Consider the following 24,973-nt stretch of genomic DNA (forward strand, 5'->3'; position numbering starts at 1 on the left):
ATTGAATAAAATGCTGTAACATAGAACTGTTTGAACAGTGAAGTCATGTAAATGTCATGCAATGTTCTTATTTTCTCTTTGTTCCACTCTTTCTTTTATCTTTTATCTCCATTTTTGTTGGAAGATTGTTGGCTGAAAATGAAAGCCAAAATAGATACGATTGATTGAGCTCTATTGTTATCCTACAGTTTCTAAGTATTTGCAGACATAACCTTCCCAAACACAATATTTCCTACTTACTTCAGTAGTTCAAAGAATATTAGAATCCTAGAATGGTTTGGGTTGGAAGGGACCTTAAAGACCATCTTGTTCCAATCCACTGCCTTGGGCAGGGACATCTTCCAGTAGACCAGGCTGCCAAAACCCCATCCAACCTGGCCTTAAACACTGCCAGGGATTGGGCATATTTTTTAATATGCTCTGAAGTTGTACGAAGAAACAAAATGGAACTCAAATTATAATTATCCTGCCACCAACAACTGAATCGGTGCTTGAGGCATGTGCAGGGAGAACACGACTCAAGACCACGAACATTCCAACAAATATAAGTATGGAAAGATCACCTTTATTTTGGAATTGCTTAGAAGCTTCTATTGATACTATAATAAATTCTTAGCTCTAACATGGTATTACTAGAACCTCGTGATGGAGTTAAATCCTTATTTTAGTTTGGTGGTCTATTGGAAATATATGCATGAAGATGAGTCAAATTTTGTCTCAGCTCTGGGCACGGCTCCAGAAGTACCATTCTATTCAGCAATCCCACAGCTCCTGGCAGCCGTCAATCTCTTAGAGTTGCTACATGGTAACTTTAAATTTAATGAAATATTACGGGCAAATATTTTTATCAGACAGAATTGTCATGGTGTGTCTACAAAATCATTACATAATGGCTTTGCTGATTCTTCTCTTAAGCTTCAGGAAAGCTAATGCTTGGAAGAAAATCTTCATTGAATCTATTATATGACTGTTATTAATCTCAGAAACATGAAGGGTGTGTTTAATCTCTTCTAACCTTGGACATTTGTCATGTACTTGGAGAGATTCATTTGACCAGTTGTTGATGTCCCCTGTGTAATAGGATCAATTGCACCTTGAAAGTAATTTCTCACCATTTAGAACAAAGTAGGTCTGGGGTGGCCAGCTCAACTGTAGACATCTGTATTTGTTCTGACAAATTGAATTCCTCTTATTGGATCAATTCCTCATGAATTCACCTTGGAGTTTTGATTTTTCCCTTAATTTCTTTAGCACCAAAGAGAAGAAATAAAATTTCAGACCTCACAGATACTTTTCCATTCCAGATGCTTATTCATCTCTCGTAGTCCACTATTAATAAATAAAATCTTTAGGACTAACAGTTAGTTAATTGATTTTATTGTAGTTGATTCCACTTCCCTGGTATTAGAGTGAGTTATAAGAAAAGCAAAATAAACAACAAACCTTTTATCTCTTCTTGGTCACCTGGTTTTCTCTGAGTCTTAATCCTTTAAAATTTGTGCAAATGATATACCAAGTGGCATAGCAAATGTTTTGTTCTGTTTGAAGGAATTACATATTGTTGTTATATGTTTGTTATTTTCAAACATATTTTGGACAATTGGAAAACCTTGACAGAAAAGGTTTTTTGTCTGAGATCTCTAAAGAATGGATTAATTTGTGAAATTCCCTCTCAGAAGACATAGCATGTCAGCTTCTGAATGCATGTCAGTTGGTATCTTTTAGCAGATTTTCTATATCTAAAAATCCTTATACTAATGAATATTAGATCATAAATAGCGAGAATATGTTATTGGACAGAAATCTGAGCCACACTCCATAATCCAGCCAAGTTTTATAACAGTTTATTCACTTATCTTCCTAATCTTCATGCCTTCTCCACTGAAATGTAATTCCATTCCTTAGCTGCCTTTCAGGCTAAAACCTTCAGTCTGAAATCCAACCTTTTGAAAAACCTTTACAGGTTTTTGTAGCATTTGGCAACAACTACACATGGTGGGCAGTTTCTGCAAAGAGGTGAGCTCTGCCAGTTTCTGATTGAATGAAGATCTCTTATGTATAAAATCTTTCCTTTCATAATTTGGATAGGCTTCTGTACTGTAGCTCAGCCTGTCTCTGGGACCTAAGAGATGCATCTCTCTTGGAAACCTGTTGGATCCATGTTTCTATTAAAGATAATTCATATGGAATCTTTACACTGGTCTACAGTGCAGGGTAGAGGTGCATCAGTGTGTGTCAGCCCAGAGTATGCCTACACATTAGAGTAAAAGGCTGAGTGGAGGTACTAAATTTCATGCCAAAATTCAGTGCAACACCACACTCAACCTATTAATCCAGCTGAGAGGCAACCTCTGAGCAAGGCTGGGCTGAGATCTTTTACTTCCGTGGGGAGCTCACAGAGACAGCTCATTTCAGGAGTGACACAGGCTCCACTGCTTGGGCTTCCCTGCACTGTGCTCATCTGTTTGCTGTAGATGGCTTTCTAAATACTGTGTGTTCTCTTTGGCAGAACTGGCTTGAAATTGCTGTTCAGATAAAACTCTCAGAAGCTGCAGTTAACTACCACAGAAACACAGAATGGTGTGGGTTGGATGGGGACTTTAATGGTCCATCTTTCACTAAACAAGGTTGCTCATCTCTGCCTTATACAGCCAATATATTGTCTGGTCATCTTACATACTTACCCCAGCTATAACTAAGATGGTAGAAATAGATTGAAATGTTTACTTGTATATGCTTGCTACTACTCTTGTTGTTTTCCTGTCTCTGTAGTGATGATTGCCAGGTATTAGCAAAATTATCTTACAGTGATTACTGTGGTATGGCCAATGAAGAGAAATTCTTAAATGTCAGGTCAGCACCTGCTATTACAAGAACACTGAGTACTTTATGTTACTGACATACTTGCTACTGAACACAAGGCAGAGTTTCAAGACTTGCCTAAACTTTTGAAAATTCATAATATCATGGATTCCAGCAACTTGCAAGATCACCTTGTGTTATATTGCCTTGATGCCCTGTGACAGTTTATAGCCCTTTTAAATCCAAATCATCACCCCAGTGCTGCAGGTGATGAGAGCTGTCCTGGCAGCTGTCTGACCAGCCAAGAGACCTCACTGCCCCTAGACATCCAAATGACAACAGAGCTCAGCATGAAATCACTCTTGCTTCTTTATTGTAGCTTTTGCACAATACATAAAAACTAAATTGTATTTAAAATGCTGTTGATGGGTATATCTTAAAATCACTTTGCAAGATAGTTGCTGAAAAATGTTTGCAGTCTTATAGGTGGTAGTCTGCAATTTCTTTCTTAATTAGAGATGCAGTGATTATCAATCTATTGCAAACTGTTCTTTCATCACCCTCCTCAGTAGCTTGTTGTTCCTCCATCATAGAATATGCTCATATCAACCATATTGGGTCAAAATTCAGGAAAAGTATCTGATTTAGCTAAGCACTTATGCACACCATAAATATGTGATTTCATCCTATTTGACTGAGGTCTACTTTCCTGCCTGAGTGCTCTTCTATAACTCAAGTATTAAGCTATACTTAAAATATTTGGATGAGTCCTTTCCTCTGTTTCTTTAGGATCTCTCGGAGAACTGAAGATCCCCAGTAGTGACATCCAGCAGAGCATAGCGATACCCTCCATCAAGGGTCCTGAGGGCAGCCTGGCCATACAAATGCAATTATATTTTATGGTTCTGAACTGGCTTAGTAATTTTAATCTTGGAGATGTTGTCACTGTGTTTCAATGTCTGCTACAGACATCTCTGATATCTGCAGATTATATTTATGTCCTACATTTTAGGTTCTTGAACCTGAAATGGGACACAAAGCCCAATGTTGGGTTGCCAAGCTCTGTGTGCAGTGCCAAAGTGTGCATCTCAAAGGGTGAAAAAGGCTCTGTATTGATCACAGAGCCATCTAAGAGAAGTTAATGGGAAATTTTAATCACAGAAGTTGCATTTGAAACTGCTCTTTGACAGGTGGAACAGAAGGACAAGGAGACCAGTGGTCCAAACTCCATACCTGCTAAATAAGTAGAGTTCTTTGAAAAAAAGCAAGTAGGACTCACTCTTTTCAAGTGGGTGTGGCCCAGCTTTTGGTTTATAAGAACTGAGTGCTCGAAAATCTGGGCTCAGCTTGCTAAATTTTATAGTATTCAGCTTTCTTCTTGCAGGAAAATACCAAGCAAGGCTAGATTTTGTATGTTGCAGCTGGGAGTCTGTTCAGCAAATACTGTATAGTTGAAATAATTGGATTTTTTTAGTTGAGAAAAGATAGGATTTAGGAAAAACATGATAAAAATCTCAAATAAATAAAAGGTTGCTGTAGAGAGTGAGCTAAGCATAGTGAATGGACTCACAGTGTTGTAAGAGATGTTTCTGTTAAGTTTTTTGAATACTAAAGATAGATAAATATGGAGATGGCTTATCTATAAAGGCTGTGGAATTTCCATCACTGGAAAGAATGAGACAATTAGACAGATATTTCAAAGGATAGCTGAGGCAATTCCTCAGTTCTCTCACAATCATCTTTTCATAAACTGTGGTTTTATTGCAGATTGCATACTACATTCAGTTTAAAAAAGAATTTCTTTATTTCAGTCTCATTTGGGAGATCATTAGTTTTATTTAGTGATTGTTTAATTCTGTTTGTTAATAGTAGTTATAGGGACAAAAAATCAAACATTTATGACTCTCACCTGAGTACTCTAAATAGAATAGTGAGTACTTTCATGTTTGTTTTCCTTCTGAACTCAATTTTTGGGGGCTGTTTTTGAGTGGCTTTAGATTGATTGGTTTCGTGTTGGGTTTCTTTGTTTTGTTTTGTTTGGGGTTTTTTGCACAATAGTCCCATTTCTGTGTAATCCTGGAGGATGCCAACTTACCTTGTGGCCCTGCAATTAGTGTGCCTTAATTCCGTGTGACTAGGAGGTAGAGTTGTGGATGTGAATCCCATTAGGTGAAGAGACAAGTGAGTTGCTGTCCCTCAGCAGCCAGGCAACAATTCCAGAGCGGTCCCTCCTTCCCCTGACACTAAGGAAAAGTCAACAAATTCAAACCTGACAGCCAGAAGCTCTCAATGTAAATAAAGATGTAATGCGGTTACATTTCCCAGCCTGTGTCCTACAGGAATAACAGGGGTGATCAGGTGGGCTCAAAATGAGTCTGTGATGAGCATGTGCACAATGCAGAATTTTGGGAGCCTATTGAACTGTCAGGAGGAAATTGTTCTTGAGGTACCCAGAGAACGCAAGGACATCCAGGATTATGGGGCCACTTAATTGAGTGAAAGGGTTTGGTTTAGAGGTTTGGATAGAGGCATCCACATTAATTTCTTGACATTTGTCTAGGTGTCACAGTTCCTTGTGGAATTGCCAGTACAGGTTTGTAAGAGATGGACTTCCACTGAGACTCATAGAGAACTGGCCAAAAAAGAAATGTAGTGTTACTGCTCTAAGGTGAGCATCATACCAGTGGCCAAGGCACTAAAACTAAACAGGTAGATGGAGCCTCAAGTGTTTGCTTTATATTTTAGTCTGTAGAAAATTATTGCTGGGTTATGCTTTTAATTCCTAACACACCAATGAGGTATTACAGGTATGTTTGCCATCTCTGCTCTTCTTAGGTTGTCTGTAGATGTGTTTGTCATAAATGGCCTAGCAGATTTATGAAACCATTTTGGCCTTTCTAAATTGTAAGTGTGAATGAAAATGTTAAAACATGTAGACTCTGTATCCTCATAAACCAAGAGGTTCAAAGACCCTGTGAGCAGATTTGTTACAAATGGATTGAAGGGAATGTCCAGAACTTCTTTATCCAGAAATTTAGTTATGGGTATACTCAGGTGATTTAAAGTCTCTAGGAAGAGCATTAACATTCGAAACAAAGAACATTCCCTTGACCACCTTATTTCTCTGAGTTTTAATAATGTTTCTAGATTGTTTGTATTGATTTAATGTTATCTTTCCATGGTAAATATACCTTTTCTTTAGATGATATTTCCTATTCCAAAAGGGGAGAAATTAAGAAAGATATTTAGTGAATTGCTTACAGTATGACCTACTTGCAAGCAGTAAGTATTACTGTTATGAATTGTGTATTTTCATTTCTGTGAGAGCAGAAAGGTGATTGTCCCTGTGCTCAAACTTATCCATGTGGCGATAAATTACCTGGGTATTTTATGTCATATATTCTGTGTTACAGGTTGCCTGTTGGGCCAGTGTAGATCCATTGTAATAATATCCAAGTTGGTCTGTGCCTCAGAACAATGCCTTTATAGATAAAATTGTTGGACAGTTGTGGATTAGGGTTTTATCTTCCCTACTGTTTTTCCTTTTGAAAATCACAGAATATGAGTCAAAGAACACACAAAAACTTGGCCCATACGCAATGACTTTTTATTATATTCTGCAGAGAATATAAAAAGAATATAAAGTATAATAGAGAAATTTAAATAGTCTCTGTTAAAAATACTTACGTAGTACAATGTAGTAGAGGAATATCTCTGATACAGTTCAATATACAGATGTATTTGTATATTAAAAGGTAAATTTACCTGAATAATCTGATAAGTTCTGCCATTCCCGTATAAAAACAGGCATTCCCTTTAAAGTATTTATTTCAGCCTCTGACCTGTAATTTAACCTGGGCACATTAACTGCTGTTGGTGAATTAAAGTAACAAGGTAATTAGTGGATACTCTTTAAGTGTGATATTTGCTCTGATTACACCAATGAAAGGATGATTTGTGGCAGTTGTGTACAATGCTTACACTCATGGCAGCATTGGAAAGGAGGCTGGAGAACTTGATAGTGGTCTAGACACTTCAGCTTCATGTTGAGTTCTGAGTTTTGTAAAACCCAAACCACAAAATACTCCCTTCTCTCTCATCTGTCATCTGTTTTCTCATATTCTTGCTATTAGTTCTTCCTTTTGTGTGATGATGGAGAACAGCATGAATACATGTGCTTCTTCCAGGTATTGAATTTACCTTCTACTAAGTACTGGACATAATAATCATTCACCTGGGGCTGCGTGGCTTTCAGAGAGTTCAGAAAAAATGGCTGCAGATAAGAGGACATGTCGTGTTATTTCTTTGTAGCAATTGCTGTTTATATCTAAAAGAAGGAAATGTGTCACTATTGTGGAATTCCAAGGGATTTACAAATTCTTTACCACTAATCATTTTGAAAAACATTTCTTTCCCTTCTTATAGTATGGAATTAGTAAACTGATGCTTTTAGTTGTGGAAGCTTACACTTTCCTTGCCAGGATGAAAGGAACCCGAACACTTAATTTCCAGTAATCTTGGGAAGTGCAGACTGTTTATAAAATATTCTGAACATAAAAGTCCATCTTTCCTCAGTTGCTGCTTGTGTGGGATCATGGTAGTATCTGTTATGAACTGTATTGTTAAGAGATTGACATGTTAATTTTGAAAATTGTTTGAGTAAAAGCCTGGAGAGAAACAAAGCACAGAACTACATGGAATTACCATATTGAAAGGAGAAAAGCGTTTGTGGTTTTGTGGTTGGTTGTTTCTTTTTTTAAGGTAAATTCGACCAGATTTGAATAAAAAGACTACAGTGCAGAAAGGGTTGTTTTGTTCTGTGCAGACTTTCTTCCTTCAGGAAGTGTGAAATTTTATTTTTTTACCACCTGCCAAGCAGAGGACTCAAGGAACTGATTATATCTAATAATGTCAAGGTGAGCCAAACTTGCACACTTGCAGTTAGTCCAGTATGAACTACATCAAAATAGGAAGGCTTGTTTTTCCAGCCACTTGGCAGTTCAGGATACTTCCTGACAGTAGCTGTATCTGTTGATACCCTGCTGAGTTCTGAAGAACACAGGAAATTAGCAGGAATATTTTGGATATTCCTGAAATTAATCAAAATAACGCCTCATGGGCTGATTTATACAAAAAGATACTGTGGCTGTTTGAAAACGATAAGGTCAAGTACAAGTTTGCACAAATACTTGGTTGTAGGCTGACTAAATATATATACACCTGCCCGTACCTGTTTTATACAACTTTGTTTCAAATGCATTCTTTGAATCAAATAGATTAAACATTCATCCTCAGCAAAACAGTCTGTTAGGTTGCTTCCCATAAAGGTATGGCATAGCAGGCTTGGAATTCATTAAGCCGCCTACTCAACTAGCAAGAGCAAAGGCCAGTCAATCAGGGAAGAGGTAAACAGACTTCTGAGAAGTGACAAACACATCTATAGCTAAATGGTTTTTAAACAGATATGAATATTTGTCCTTCTGTATTAATTTTATGAAAATATTATCAACAAGCTCTTGAAAGAGTCATTATTAATCAAGAGATGTCACCTGGATGTTTGTTAGGTGATTATAGAATAATTAAATAATCATGCTTATCCAGGTGGATTTCTACCGAGCAGACAGAAAGAGCCTTAGCTCTCCTCCCATCTCTTTAACAGACATACAGTCACAAGATGCAGCCACGGGTTGCACAGCTCCCTCTCCTCCAGGTAGAGATCTCTTAATTTTATTCCTTGCCTAAATAGTGAGCTATGCCAGTTTAGGCATCTTAGAGCTCCATCTCTGTCTAAACATTTTTTTAGGTAGTCCAGGCTATTTCATACACTTCTAATCAGATGTTACAACATGGGGTCTCTTAGGTTTGTTTCTCCACTTTTTAGGAACTTAATGTCAAGTCTAAAATGAATTTGAGTTAATTAATTCTCTTCATCCATTGCAAAATGGCAGTATCTTTGTTTTTTGGAGTTGCAATGAAGAGGAGACATTCCATGTCATTGAGCACATGTAAGGTGGTGAAACAGTTTTGCAGTGTTAAATTAGAAACATGCTTGCTCTTCACTGCGGAGTATTGAGAGATACTTCTAGAATCCCGCCTTTGAAGGCAGGGAAGTTTCCCTGGCTATTACACGGCAGCCCCCTGAAATAAGTGTAACTGAGAAGCTCTGCTGAGGTCTCTGTTCAGAAATGTATGACCGTGTTGTGAAGTCTGGCTGTGTAACTCAGCCAGTATTGATTCACTGTAAGTCTGGAGGTCCTGAACTCAGAGCTGCCTTCTTGGAGTTTTACTAAGATTAATAAAAATTTCTTTCATTATCATTGGATTAGCTGATTTTGTAATCTTGTTACAGTTTTTAGTTAGTTTCAAGGCCTTATTTTTCTTTTGTGAGATAGATTCTGCAGAAGCAGTTTTGCAGTAAGTGTATCATTTCTATTCTGATCAATATCTGAAACATCTCTCATTTTGTGTCTTGCATCTTTATTCAGAGTGTTACTGATAAAAAGTGCAGAATCAATTTCTTCCCTCCATGCAGTTCAGAGAGAGACCCGATTTCAGTTTGCATGGGAAGGCTAATCCAGTGACACTGGGGGCAGGCATGGATGCCCATCCCTGGAAGTGTTCAAGGCCAGGTTGAATGGGGCTCTGAGCAACTTGTTCTAGTGGAAGGTGTCCCTGTCTGTGGCAGGGGGGCTGGAAGAAGGTCCCTTCCAACCCAAACCATTCTGTGATTCTGTGAAAATAATTACTGTAAATGCTGAAATTCAGTAAAAAGGGGAGATGCTGTGTTTGCCATCTCAGAATCAGTTCTAAAACATTTTAAGCTCCAAGTTCAACACCTCATGGGTGTTGGTGTGGAATATTTTAACAGTGTTACTTTCACAGTAAAGCAATTTCTGTTTTGAAAGCTCATGTGCTATGGTTGGTACTAATGAAATTTAACACTTGTCTTACTTTGCACTCTCCGACTGTATGTATGGCAACTTATGGAAATTTCACCCTGTAGTTTGCAGTCCCTTAGAGAAGTGCAGCTGTGACATTGGTTTAGACTGTCAGATAATAAGAGGGAATAATGTCTTCAGGAAGCATAATGGCTTTTGTTTTTAGAAGAGCTAAACCACAGCTTTAAATAAACCAGGTAGTTAACTAGCAGTTTAACCAGACAGCTTAATTTTATTTCACGTTGGTAGCTTATTATTATTGTCCATTAAATGCTTTCTTAGCCTTCTAGAATAAATCAAAAATAAAGTTTTAGAATTGCCACCACCACAACTAACAGGGAAGGTATTGAGCAAGCAAGCTCTGAGAAGGCTGGACAGTCCCCAGTTGTTTCATGGTGTCTGATAATGTTTGGCTTTGCTAATTTCACAGAGAGGCTTTTTTGTGTATGAAACTCTATCTCCAAATAGTCTTCTTCTAGAGTGACTTTGATAAAATGCTTCATTTTATGGGTGCACTCCAGAGCTCAATAAAATGTTTCCTTTTATTTCATTTAACTGAACTTCAACTTTAGTGTTAAGCTAAATCTTGATGAAATGAAAAACGTCAAAGCAATTCATTCTTCACTATTACTTTTGCCTTTAATTCAATGTTCATCATAGGCATAATACAAACTTAAGCTGCAAGAGGTGTTTTTAGTGAAGATTGAAAGAGATGGGATATGAAGTATCTCAGCCTTGTCTGCAGAACCCTTTTGTTCAAGATCCATATATATATAATGTCTGATTTCTTCCTTTTTTGATTGCACTTCCAAGATGTGTCAAAGTTTGTTTTTTATTTTTTTCTGAACTGTGTGGATGCAGTTTGATGTAGTGTAACATCTCTCTTCTTTCCCTGTTTCTTTTTCCTTAGCAAACAATATTATAGCTCCATATTTTGTTCCATGTACTATCTGAGATGACATGACGTGGTCTCTTGATTATATATATTAAGAACTCTGTTCTTTCTGTTTCCCTTTTCTGGTATTTGTCTAAAGACTGCTCTGAAGGACTGTCTGTTTCTTTATGAGACTTCAAACAGGTCCAAGTTGTGTAATTATTTCATACCCTGCTGTACCTGCCTGTATCATCTCCCAAAATGGCTTCTGTTCCTTAACAGTTTGAAGCCTCTTGAAGAAAAGCTTAAAAAGTGTGTGTGATAAGTGAAGGAAGAACTCTGACCATTAATTTACATTCAATCCCTGATGCTATTGATGTATACAAATGGCCTCTGACAAATTTTATGCCATCTCCATTTGCATAGGCCCCTTAATCCATTTACATTTATTTGATCTTTCAATGATGGATCACTGTTGATGCTCACACCTGAAGATGGGAATTAGTTACCCTAACTTCTTTCTCTTCTGTACTTTTAGACCCTAAAATAAGACTACCCTCTAGTTAATAATTCCTTCAGCAATCACATGACTTATCACTTGTCACTGTGTATGAGGGACTATGGATGTGAGAAGAAAGCCCTTTGTTGTTGTTGTTGTTGTTGATGTTGTTCCTGCAGGAGTGAAGGAGAGAACAGGTGAAGGTCGCAGGGTCAGATGTGCTCTTTCAAGCACCCTTATTGATGTCAGGGACTTTTTGTTCCAACTGACAGATGTCCAGAATTGTGCATGTTTAAAGAAAATCTGTAAGTGACCTTTTTTGTCAAGAGCACTGAAAGTAAGTGCCATCTAATTTGTCTCTTTAATACCTGATATCTGTGACAGCAACATGCACGTAAGTACCTTAATAAAGACAATGGATCACTTTACTCCCAAATTAATCTTTCCACGAATTGTTACTGTTGATTTATGGCATGACCTTGTTGCAATGTCTTTAACTGGTTCTCTGCTACTTTAAAATGTAACAACAGAAAAATTCTGGCCCCCAGAGCAAACTGTAAAGACATGTCTTTATCTTCTGTAAAATACATGAAAGCTAGATATTATGCTCTTTAAAGGAGGTGGAGGACTAATGAAATAAATCTTCATGCAATGAGCTGTGGAGGCTACTCAGACAAAATAAATTATTTTTTGATTAACTACTGGAAGAATTTTAAAATCCTAAAGCGCTTCTGGATTATTGCAAAAATGTTTTATAGGGGTTATAAAGCTTTTCCTGGTGCTGAACAGATATAAAATAAATAAAACCACAGTTTGGTAGGCTGGCATACAAAAAGGGAAAAGAGTCAATGATAAAAAATATATCAGAGCTGGCTCTAGTCTGGGAAGGACGACATCAAGAAACAGTGCTGTAGTCTTTCATGCAAAGAAGTTGAACACAACTGAAAGCTCTTATAAAAACCTCTAAACTAAGAAAAACATAAAGTTGAACTCCTGAATGGAAGGTTGTGACCTTCTATCCTCTGTGTTTAAGTACATGACCCCTATATTTACATGGGAGATCCATGCCACAGATTCTCCAACTTGTGCAGTGGCCACTGGAAGACAACTCTGCTCCCCCAGTGCCACGATGAAAATAAATATACATGGGACGGGGACCCTTTGTATTGCCCTTTAGATAATGAGGAAGAGATGTGAGGGATCTGGTGTGCTACTTAGAGCATCCCAATACCATAAAGTGTTGACTCATTTATTTCTGCATATGTTTGGGTGAGGGGTTTCTTTTTGTTATTCTGTAACCTTCTATCTCACTTATGCAAACCAGGTCACCACAAAAATGCAACTACAAGCACTTGACTTAATGTCTGATTCAGGCACGAGAAATGCTTAGAAGTGACAGAAATAAAAAAATGCAAGAAAAAACTAATGTATACTTACGTTACATCAGAAAGGTTTGTCTTTCTGTTAGCTGTTGAGCTGCTATTTCCGTTCTGACAAGGTGTTAGTCTGCATTTTAATCTTTATCAGTGTCACAGGGTCATAGAATCCTAGAGTGGTTTGGGTTGGAAGGGACCTTAAAGACCATGTAGTTCCAACCCCATGCCATGGGCTAGTCCAGGTGTCTCAGAGCTCCATCCAGCCTAACCTTGAACACCTGCAGGAATGAGGAGTCCACAGCTTCTCTGGGCAACACAGAGATTCCTTTCCTAATTTTGGAAATGTGTCTTAACTGTATTTGCACTCTTCTGGGCAGTTTGGACACATTGCATGTTTCATTCTGTGGTCTCCGTGCTCTTATCAGGAAGACAATCTCACCACTTCTTGTTTCAAACATAGTTGTGTAAATATCTCAGTTATAGAAGGCACATACATGTGGTTGTGTGTGTGGTTTTCACTGGATATTCTGTATCAGACCCTAGATGTCACATCTCTATTTGACAAAAACATTTAGATGGAGTAATTGCATGTATCCTATGTCTGGCTCTTGATCAGCATGAGGCAAAAGTAGTGATCTATTTTGATATGACAGTGTCTTCAGGGAAACTGTTTCCCAGCCTCTTCCTATTCTGTACTTTGTAACAGAGATTAGCCAGGCAAATGTAATTCCAAGCTCCTTTCTGCACATCACCTTACAAATGTCTGAGACAACCTATGCTTGAGCCTTGTCAGCATTTTCCATGACCCATGGAATAACAGCTTTTAAAAAAAATTGTTTATTCTTGTGCATTGCATTAGCAGTGAGCAGACAGGATTGTGTGTAGCCAATCTTTTCCATGTGTTTAGGATACTCACATACATTGTGGTAGATATTCTGCTTGCCTTGGGCATAACAGGGCCTGTGAAACAAGTGAGCTTTCAGAATTTACCTCCTCATCTAACCAATGGTGATACTGTTGTAAACCTGAGCCCTTCTAAAACTGGCAGTTGTCACTAGTCACATAAACTTTCTGTACCTGTTTCATATGCCAGCCCAAAGTTCCAGGCACAAACTTAAAAAGTATAAAATGCTCATCTGTTATTAAACAGCAACAGGTGATTGAAAATGAGAGATTTATATAGTTCAGTGATGAAAATAAAAAAGCTATAAAAGCAGCCAGATGAACGAATGTGTATTCACTCATACATTCCATTCACCCATTTATTGGACATTAATGACCACATATAAAATGAATTTTATGGCACTCCATCTCATTTCCCACATCAACAACTCACAGCTAGGACTTGGATTCATTGGCAGATGCAAGAGAGCAGCCAAGAGTTTGTGGCTATTATGACTGAGCTGAACTTGGCTGGAATGTAATGCAGATCAAGGCAATGCATGTCTGCCAGATATTGTGTTTGAGAAGCTTGTTCTGCCTTTTCCTGTGCATAAACAGTTGACTTCCGTCACCATACAACATTTCCCAGAAATTCTGAAATGTCTTATCGCATTCTTTTAAGACTTATTTCCTCCTATTTCTACCTATTCTCAAAGTTTTATTTTGGCATTGCTCAAACTTTATGACCTGTAGCCTCTTTGATTTTTTTTCGGTGTGTTCATATCCTTTATGCTGTGTGCACTCATTTGTGTGTACTAAAATTTGTGCAAATTCTTCTTAATATTCTGTACAGGTAAAAATAAATCCATTCAGATCTTTGCTCTTTCTTAAATTTGCTACTCCACCTTACACTTAAGCTTTTTTAAAATTGAAAATAAGATTGCTGTATTGTTCTTGGACAGAAAGAAATTTGGTATTCAAATGTTTTAAAGACTTAAGACTTAATTCAGTCAAAACTCTTTGAGATGTCCATTAGACTCCATTAATATATGAAAACATACAGTGAATTTTGGACAAATTATGAAAATATTTGAGATATTTGCTTTGAAAAAGGAATAAATAACATATGCCTCTTTTTGTTTCATATCTGCACCTTGTTTTTTAATAATAATTTGATGTTATCCTTCTTCAGTGTTTGCTAGAAAATTTTTCTCCATTTTTTTCCCTCTCAGATTAAGGCAGCTATTCTCTTCTAGGCATATAGCCCAGTTCTTGGTAGAATCACCTTTTTAGAGACTTGATATATCTCTACTCTCACCACTTTTGTTATATTTTCTACCATTCGTGGCTTTAAGTTGTTTTGCTGTCCTCACAGACCTTTCCAGATTGTTTAGCTCTGCTATCTCCTTCCCAGGATAATGAAATCTCTTCTTTTTCCTACCTAGTAGATGTCTATCAAATGAAGTACTATAAAGCAAAGTACTTGCAGAGCAGTGCTAAATAAAGCAAGGTAAAGGACAAACAAATCAGAGTAGTGGAAATAACCTGAGACAAGTATGCCAGCAAGGATAGGAATGTAGGCGGTGAAATATTGCACATTTGGAGATTTGGAGATGGTGAAAATATGGATTATGGTCTTGAACTTTTCCCAGCACATTTGAGAACAACTAATGAGAACAATGGCATAAAATGGAAAAATACACTTAATGCTAGAACTGGTAACTGTGTATTTATTTCCTGCAGGACTTCAGGAGTTGGGCAGTTTTCAGAACAAAATCTATAGCAAATTCTTTTTCCTCTTGAGCTTTATTCTGGCATCAATTTCTATAACATTGCATTAACATTCTTCCCCTTCCTCCAGCTGTACATACAGTGCTGGGTGAGCTGGAGTCACTGTCTCAGTGTCACTGCCCAGCAACTAAGACTCTTTATACTCATTCACCTTCCTTTTTCAGATTCAAATTTATTCAAAAAAATGCATCTCCACTAAATGTCTATTTTACATCCTACCACAATTCAGCACTGCGTATTTTCATGCACTGCATAGCTTGCTTAAATATTTCTCACACAAACAAGAAGATAGCAATCTCTTCAACATTATGATGTTTCATGATGAGTCCAAAGCCAAAAGAAAAAATTTATTTTGAAATAGATTCTCACAGTAACCATTTAAAATAAACATTTTTAAAAAAGAAATTATTTTGTAAAGGAAACAGGATGAAGCAGAAAGCCCACTGGGGATTTCTAACATGGCTGCTGCAATTCTGAGAAACTGCACACCTCCCCTTCAATTTTGTTATTCAAAGGAATAAATAGCCTTCAACTCAAGCTGCAGGAATACTGCTCTGTATTACAGAAGGAATCAAACATTTGGGTAGAAACCAATCATTGTCAACACAAACAGGAAAAAAAGCATTTATTATGAAAAATAATAAATAGTTTTGATTAATGACTTCTGTTTGCTCAAGCAGTTTTGATTTATATGGCAATTTCATACTTTATTATTATGTGTTCTTGCATGTGTTACATAAATTTGGAAATACTCAGGTTGACAGACGTAATGCCTCTCTGCCCTGTGCTCACGTTTCCCACTGAGGTGTTGACTCACCATTTTGGTTTTAACCCAATATTAAAAGAAATATTTGACATAAACTTCTGAATTTTTAATTTCTTCCCCGTGTTTCTTGTCTAACCACAGACGAGGAAATGCAAAGTGGCTGTTGGGTTGCCCTGATTACATGATGCCTGTACATCTGCACTGATAATTGTGTTAGGAAAGGTTTTATTGTGATTGCTGACGCTGCCAATCATGATTACAGCAATAAGACTATTCCTGTTTTTCCCAGTCAGCCCTTTCAAGCTGAAGTTTGGATAATGCAAAATTATCCTTAGAATCCTAGCAGTGGTTCTCATTGTGCGCATAATCAACTTCTAGTGTCATCTTTCAGTATTAAAATTTCTCTAGAACCACCGTTCCCTCCCAGCAAGTCTCAGTTTGTGTCTTCCTCAGCACCATGATCAGAGAATCATGTATGTTCCTCTATAGGTCTCCAGCACTTCTTACCCACTGTTCTTTCTATTGTAGCCTTTCCTTTTCAGAGAAGTGAGCAGCTGACATTTCTGCCACCTCTCAGTTGTCTCTTGCCTCTGACTTAGCAAATCTGCAAGTAAACTCTGTTGCTGTTTTCCTGTCTCTTACCTGCTCTACCCTCTAGTTCAAATTATGCAGTATTAGGAAAGCAGTATTGTATTTCGTATGGTTTCCCTAGTTCCAGCATTCTTCAGTCTTGGTTCTGCATCTCAGAAAAGTCCTCAGGTAAGATTTGCTTCCTTACAAGATTCTATTTTCCCTCCTGGTTCTGGACAGATGCTTTCTCAAGTGTCTGTGTTACTTTCTGCCAGGTTCTTCAGGAAATTCCTGCAGTCTTTTTGCTTGAGATTGTTTCAGGAAATCCTTAATGATGTCTAGTTTCCTAATTCTGCACTTATTAACTCCAATTGCCGCTTTGTCCTCTTACTTGGGTGTCATTAGGAATCTCAACCTACTTTACTCAAAAGATCCATGAACTTTTGACCTGGCATAACTAAGAAAGTAAATTATAAGACTCTCAAATTAGCAGAATGATTGACTTGAGTGGGAATAGTTTTCATTACAGATGGAAAACACTGTATTAAATTATCCAGTTGCTCATGGTTCTCAGCTAAACTGAGCTGTGAAAAGTCCCTTTTACCTTTGAGTAATTAGTAGCATTCAAAGGAATGATGTGAGCTTCTACAAAACTGAAGACTATTTGCCCAATGAAGGTTTGAAATTATGTTCAATTTTATTTTTCCTCTTGAAAAAAATCTGTACTGCCATAAGGACTTGCTTAAATCTGATTGCACTCGAGGTCTGTCTGTTTATCATTCAGAATGTCTAATTATACCAGTACTAAGCACAGGCTTGATTAAAATCAGTATATGGGCCAAGCAAGAAAAAATTGGTGGCTCTGCTGATTTTCTACATGTTCATGATAATGGTGAAAGGCTCTCTTTCAAGAAGATACACGGGAATACACCATTTTCTCAAAGCTCCTCAGCCAAAACTTTCACAACAAAGCATCTTTCATGGCAAAAAACCCCTGATAATAAACTATAGGAAACTTTGCTTTTAAAAATTTTTAAAATTTTCATGAACAAACTCATGAGGAGGTTTATTCCCAAAGGGTGCAGATGTAACCAAGTATCTCTGATAATAACTCATCTCCATGTTTCAAATACAAGTTGTGTAGGTATTTGTTTCTAGAGTATGAGCAGGTGATTGAGATTTCCCTCAGCACACTTGCATTTAAACCAAGTGATCAATATCCTTCAGTGCGTTTGGTTGTCAGTAATGTCAGCATTTTCTGAAACTGCATTTGTATAAGAAATAGTATAGGGGGCACCTACTTGATGATTGCAGACTCATAGCTTTTTATTTTTCACATTGCTAAGTCCATTAGCCCTTTCTAGGAATGTTTACATCAGCTGGTGAATAAATGGGAACTGGGAAGGATGATACTTTGCTGGGAGTAATGTAACTACACTCTCTGGTTCAGAAACAGCTGGTGCTGCTGTTCTGTGGAGCTCTGTCAGGCATGTGGAGAGATTCAGTGCATGCTTCTATCAGTCATTTCATGATAAAAGGTTGGATATTCCTCTTAGTGAAGCCCTGATAACAATATTTTATAAACTAGCTTTAGGTCAGACTTATGCTTTGAATCTCTACACTTTCATGTCTTGAAGAAATGCTCTTGCTGGGAATAACTCATTTTTCTCATGGGTCAAGATTAAATCCTCCTCAATCTAAAGAACTAGTAATATAGTGATAGGAATTTTCCTAGCCAAGAATTTGATTGAAAAAGAAAGGAGAAGATTAAGATTAAATAATTTCATTTACTATTGGCTATCCCCACCTCAGTTTGTAAAGTTGTGCATTCCTGGTTGACAACAAAAGCCCTTAAGTGTTTCTATTCACATCTCACAAGTTTGTAGTTATTACATGATTATTGTTTTTAAATACATTTTCTGTCAGGATAAAAACTTAAATTAGTTTTAACTGAAAATGCATGGGGTTTGTTTGTTTGTTTAGGAAAGGTATTCCAAGAGAACAAGTGAAACATGCTGACAGAGAGCAAGCAAAGCGTATCGTTTACTCAGTGGTTTATGGAGCAGGTAGGCATTTTTTTAAAAAAACCAACTACAGTATGTCTATGCTTTATACGTCATTTATATAAGTAGACTGAATTGCTAAAGATGAATAAAAGTTTGTCAGTGTTACATTTTTATTTTTATCAAAGATTATTTGATTATCTGCCCAGTATCAGAATTACCAAATTAATGGAACCACATTGCCATATGCAAAGATTATCTGATTTTGTATTTATTTGCTGCTGATGTAACTGAAGCATTTGTCTTTGTCTAAAATTATTTTAATTTTCAGTGGACTTTGCATTCTCTCTGTATATGGACAGAGATAAGAATAACTGCAGTGAAGTTTAAAGAACTCCAGTATTGTCTCAAAACACATTTATAGAATCATAGAATGGCAGAGACTGGAAGAAACCTCTGGAGGTCATCAGGTCCAGCCCCACTGCTCAAGCAGGGACACTTTGAGCCTGCATTGCGTCCAGAAGTCTTTTCAATGTCTTCAAGGCCAGAGAAAGGCCTCTTCAGGGGTCCACTGTTCCCTGGGCAACCTCTGCCAGTGCTCATTTATCCTCACAGTGTAAAAGTGTTTCCATACTTTGAGTCTTAATGTTTCCTGCCATTTCTTCACACATGCACAAAATTGTTACTCATCCTGCCTAAGGCCTACCTAACTGCCTACCATTTCTTAAATGATGCCCAACCCTCCTAATGCTTCATACGTGCTTAGAACTACCTTTTCTGGGGAGACAGATGCTTGTATATCATCAGCCTCAAAAGCTCTTGTGAATGTAGTGAACAGCTGACTAAACTTTATGTAGGTCTTCTGAAGAAATCAGAAAGCTCTACAGAAGATGAGTACTTGAAACACTGATTTTATAAATGAGAGCCCTGTGCTGTAGGCTTTATGTAACATGGAAACAGTAAATGCTACATCTTGGATTGCTGGTTGAGGATGCTTTCTAAACTACCTTTTGCACTGAGTCATCAATAGTCCTTGAACCAAAGGCAGAAATGACCAGGGCATTCAGTTTATATTTATGGCATTCAACTCAAAAAGGGAAAAAACACGCTTCAAATTCATCTCTCCAGTATATCTATTTTATGTATAGAGTTGTGGGTAGGTTATAAATACACATATAAGAGTAAATATATATATATGCACGCACCTGCATTTTTGCATTAAGCTGCATTGCATTTTAAACGTGTCTAAAATCTGTATCATAAAAGCCCAGCACTTGTTCCCTGCAATGTAAATTCAGACCTTCCTGTGCTGAGACTGGAATCAAATCTCCCATTTCCAGCCTGAATAGTTTCATCACTGTATTATTTTTAAAAATGCAAACATTAGCACCCCTGCCCCTTGTTCCATGCAGGTGCTGCACATTTCCTATCTCTTCCCTTCACTGTGGGTGGAACAGAAAATACCAGATGTAATTGTACTGAATCACCACCAATTGAATGCCCTGTACTTCTGTATGTAGCCAGAAATGTTCCTGGAGCCTATGTCTGTCTACTGCTATAGAGAACTTCCATGGTTAGATTTAAGCACAGTATTGGCACTCCCTCACTCTGAATCAGTCAATAAACATTTCAGTGCAGCAGTGCTTGATTTAAGTATCTCCTTTACTTGTTTGCTTTGTTCCCCTCTCTCTTAAACAAGGGCAGATGAAGCACCTCAAAGATAATGTTTCCAGTTCATTAGCTCTGTGATCAGGTCCTAATTAAGACATGAAATGATATCATTAAACTATTTAGATGGAAACTGGGCTGACAAAAAGTAATTGTTAGATACCTAAAATTGATGGACTGAATTCATTGACAGTTTTTCTCCTTTCAAAAGATGGCTCACTTTTCATTAAGGAGACATTTTGATACAACTGATGTTGTATAAACCTTTCAGGATTAAAATCCACAGAAACATCCCCTGAGCAGCTTGCCTGTATTATGCTTTACAGGAGCTAATGAAAACTTGTCATGTAGTAAATAGTATTTTTTTTCCCTTTTGTTTTGCTTTAGTTTACCCTTGGTTTATGTTTTCAAGGTCTTCTCTATAATTCTGGAGGATAGTAAAGAAAGAAGTTTGATTATTAGGAAAAGGTTCTTCACCCAGAAGGTGGCTGAGCACTGGAACAGGCTCCCCAGGGCAGTGGTCACAGCACCAAGCCTGACAGAGTTCAAGAACCATTTGGATGATACTCTCAGGCACGTGGTGTGATTCTCGGGGTGTCCTGTGCAGGGCCAGTGATTCCTGTGGGTCCCTTCCAGTTCAGGATATTCAATGATTCTGTGAGTGCTTTTGCTTGGTTTGGAGCAGTTCCATTCCCCTGCTTCTGCCCCAGTCATCTTGTAAAACTAAAACATGGACAACTTAAACTCTGTAAACTATGGAATTAATTCTATTCAGTAGCAGCAGTATGTTCAAGCCCTGAATTGACAGAGGGACATCAAAGTGTTTAAATGAAAACTAATGCTATTTTCAATTTTGAAAGATGATACTGCAGGATCATAGACTGCTGCTGATAATTCCCCTGGCACAGATAACTCAAGGAGAGTGCTCAAGGAAGCTTCAGTCACTCCTGGGCTTTTCTTGGCATGGTCTATGCTCCTGCATTGTGGAACATGATCTGACACAATTATGTGGCTGTGCCTTCACCTCCTTTTGCTTCCCAGGAACTGCATTTACCTGGGACCTTTCAGACGTCCTTGCTAATTTTGTGCCTTAATTTTCCTAGTATTTTATGCAATACTTTGTTCTGTATATTAATAGTTCTTTAAATGGATAACATGGGTGAACTTAGATGTTACAGTTCTCTAAGGAAGCTGCAGAAGTCTTCTAGCTGCTAACAATATAGGCTCTAGAAAATAGATTTGTCATTTGCTGACCCAGGAAGAAAACCCAAATTAGTTAGATGTCAAAAAAAAATAGTACAGACCTATAATAGCTCAGCAAGTGTCATCCTGGATGTCTTGTGAATTCCTTCCTCTAGCACCTTGTCCAGACTGGTGTTCCTGCAGCTCAGTGCAGATCCTGGCAGGACTGAGAACAAAATGCTACAGAATTGTTCTGAAATGCACATCAGACTGACAGTGATGGCATTTAGGTGGTTGAAATCCTCTCTCTTTTAAAAGTGCTAGATAATTTTTCTTGACAGCATTTCCGTGACAAGGACTATTCTGTGCCTTTTGTGCCTTGAGACGTCGCCTCTCAGCTTATGTTCTTTGCAGACAGTGCTGGTTCTGTGTTGCTGTGCCGCTGACATAAATATATCTGTCTTTCAAACTTCACATGACTGATGTTGATGTATGTTTTATTTTTGCTGGAACTGTTTGGTTTATAAATGTGTTTAAACTGTAGCTCTTAGTTTATATTTTCACACTCTGAAAAAATGTCTTCAGGTTTTTTTCACATTTTTATAACTGCTCTTGGATCTAATGTAATATGTCTTATGCACCTATATCCTATCCCAAAGCTCTTACTCCTTTTTTTCTCTGTTGAAACACTTTTTCTGGTTTGTTTTTTTTTTCTTTTTCCAACAATTTTATCTCAAAATTTGCACCCAGATTTTTACAGACATTGATGAGCCTAAGACTGCTGGAAATCTGTGAGACTCAGTCTCTTATTAGCCTTTCTAAATTCAGGCTATTTGGTCTGTTTGCTTCAGCAGTTAAGGTTTTTTGTGATTTCTGCACCAACTCCAAAGCTTCTAGCCAAACTCAACCTCGAACCTCTCCATACTTTTTTATATCTTCATTAATATTTGTGTTTATTTAAAATTGATTTCACATTTTATCTGCTCTTCAGAGTTTGCAGATTTCAACACTGAACCAGTAAAATGTTACTTAAATCTTCACGGAGTTATTCTGTGAACAAAAGATTTCAACCACGTTAGAGGTATAAATTATAACTAGGAATTTCTCAATTGCCTAATTCTTATATACTTCTTATTAATTATATACTTAATCCAGTACCTTCAGTAAAACAGTCAAGCTCAGAGTTAAACATTTACTTTGTATAAATATGATTGTAATATATCAGATCCATCCTCTTTCACAGAGAAAGGTAAGTAAAGTTAATTCCAGTAATTGTGCATGTAGCAGTGCTATTGTATGTAGTGGGTTTCTGTTCTGCTTTATTGCATAATAAAGATAATTTCTCTACCACAGGTAAAGAACGTCTTGCTGACTGCTTGGGAATTACTCCTCTTCAAGCCAGTCAATTTATAGAGAGTTTTATGCAAAAATACAAGAAAGTGCATGAATTTACGAAGAAAACCATTGAGCAATGCCGAGATCAAGGTAATCCAGAGTGTGTGACCAGATGTCGTATCCTGATCAGCACTATGTGATAGTGGTGAAGACAAAGATTCAACTCAACCCAAATTCTGATATTATAGGACAATAAAAAAGATGCAATATAATTTCTTGGTGAATGAGGTTTGGGGTTTTTTTAGTTTTTTTAACCCTTAAAGGAGCTGCTTAAGCCTGTTTGCCTTTTCTCAGAAAGATGCTAACAGAGTACGACATCTGTTCTCAGAGTGAACCCTACTTAATGTCAAGTTACACTGCATCATTTTGACCTATAATATCCTCCAACACAAAGAAGCCCCGGGAATCTTTTACTTAATAAATAGTCTACATGGCTGCTGGAGCATGGAAGTTCAGCCAATTACACAGCCATTTCTTTTTAAGCTTATTTTTGCTTTGCATCAGTCAGAATTTCTGTGCTTGAAGTTCAGGTGGTAGCTGTGATGACAGATGTGTGCAGAGTGCTTCTCGGAGCCAGCAGCTGCAGACTCTTCCTGCATCAAATTTGTTGTTAGTCTACATATTCATTTATATTTAGTGAATCCTAGGAGTGCAGTAATTTGAGGAGATAAAACATAGCTGCTTCAAATATTGTCTTTTAAAAGCTAATTAGGAGAACTGTCAAAATTGAGCTCTTTTGTTTCTTAATAGGGCATGCAGTACAAAGACATTTTGTAGAAATAAATAGTAAATTTGCACTATGGTATTACCCATTATTGTATGTCGTGATAGAAACATGTAATTGACATCTAGTCATGAAAATGGGTAGTATTCCTTTTTTTGTACTTTGCAAGGCCTAAAAATCTACTGGCAGTACAGGCTGTCATTGTGTCATGCCGTTGCATTCCTTCCTTCATTAATATTACTCACGAAAAGTGAAGTTACTGAGCAGTCTATTTTCAGCTAGAATTAAGCCCAACGTAACATACCTAGTAAAATACTACACATTTATAATACATTTATGATCTATTTAAAATAACTTAGCATTCTTTTCTTAAAAACTAATGAGTTTCTATAACCAGAATTCTGTGGTAGAGAATCTGGTTTATGAGTTCACTAAACAAGAGCATCATGACTAATGTTCTAATGTCATCAAGGCACACTGGTCTAATTACTTCTTACTCCTCCTTACACTCCTGCTTATCAATCATATTTTAACGATTAATGGTGGAAGAGCAATCTGTTTAGGTTGTACAAGCTCTAAAATCTGCAGCAGATCATGATTGTTTAATATTTTTCCTGCTAATCCACCTCAGATTCTAACTTTCCAACAAAAACATTCCAACCTAGTGAGCTCATTATTAAGTCGTTTTTCTATACTTATCTGCAGTTCAAAGGTGAGGAGCACCCACCTGACTAATATTATTTAGGTGTTATGCTTGTCTGATATTCCATGTAGATATGATAAGCATATAAATAATTATTTTGTGGTGACAATATTTGTTGTGTATATATTACTATACTGCTGGTGGTTTTTTATAAAATTGTTGGCATGTTAAAAAAGCTACATTAAGGCCTCCTTCAGATATGTATTTGCAGATTAATCGTTGACCCCAGACCCTCTGCCACTGTTACCAAATGATGGTATTTGTTAGGGGATGCTGATCAGTTATGAATATTGCAATGGTGTTTCTGTTGTGGAGTCATACTTCATGGGAATAGGGAGATTACAGCAAATCTGTTTTTACCTGAGAATACGTTAGTTCAAGAGTGACATCTTTACATACTGTTCTTCAAGGAAAACCTTAGTCAAATTGGAAAGACTGATTTGCCAAAGAATATCATAATCTCCAGATAATTCAGTTCCTTTTTTCAAAACTGGTGCTTTTGGTATCAGTGCTCCTGAAAACATACTAATTCACAGAAAGCTGTATTAATTCAAGAGAAACATCTTCCTCTGCATGGGTAGGTATGCGCTGTCCACAGGAAGGTTGTAACATTTCCTTGAAGAGGTCTCCTTACCACTTGTGCTTGCACAGCTTGATTGCCACAGAGGAGATGAAGCTGCGACAGCCTGAATTTCTGTGGTGTATAATGACAATTCATGGGCAGTCAGTGATCAAAAGTAACAAAATATTTTTTTAAGATTTATTTTTAACAAGGATGATTTTTTCATTTTTCTTAAAAT

The 24,973-nt window shown here is 37.2% G+C and overlaps 1 protein-coding gene across 1 annotated transcript in view; it reads left to right on the forward strand.

Moving 5' to 3' along the window:
- The window catches only part of POLN (DNA polymerase nu), a 95,469-nt gene that overhangs the window by 43,701 nt on the left and 26,795 nt on the right, over positions 1-24,973 (forward strand). The window contains exons 18-19 of the mRNA XM_071556953.1: positions 18,482-18,564; positions 22,705-22,836. Coding sequence (XP_071413054.1) covers positions 18,482-18,564; positions 22,705-22,836 — 215 coding nt within the window. The remainder of the gene's footprint in view (positions 1-18,481; positions 18,565-22,704; positions 22,837-24,973) is intronic.

Source organism: Pithys albifrons, chromosome 5 (genome assembly GCF_047495875.1).
Source record: "Pithys albifrons albifrons isolate INPA30051 chromosome 5, PitAlb_v1, whole genome shotgun sequence".
Lineage (NCBI taxonomy): Eukaryota > Metazoa > Chordata > Aves > Passeriformes > Thamnophilidae > Pithys > Pithys albifrons.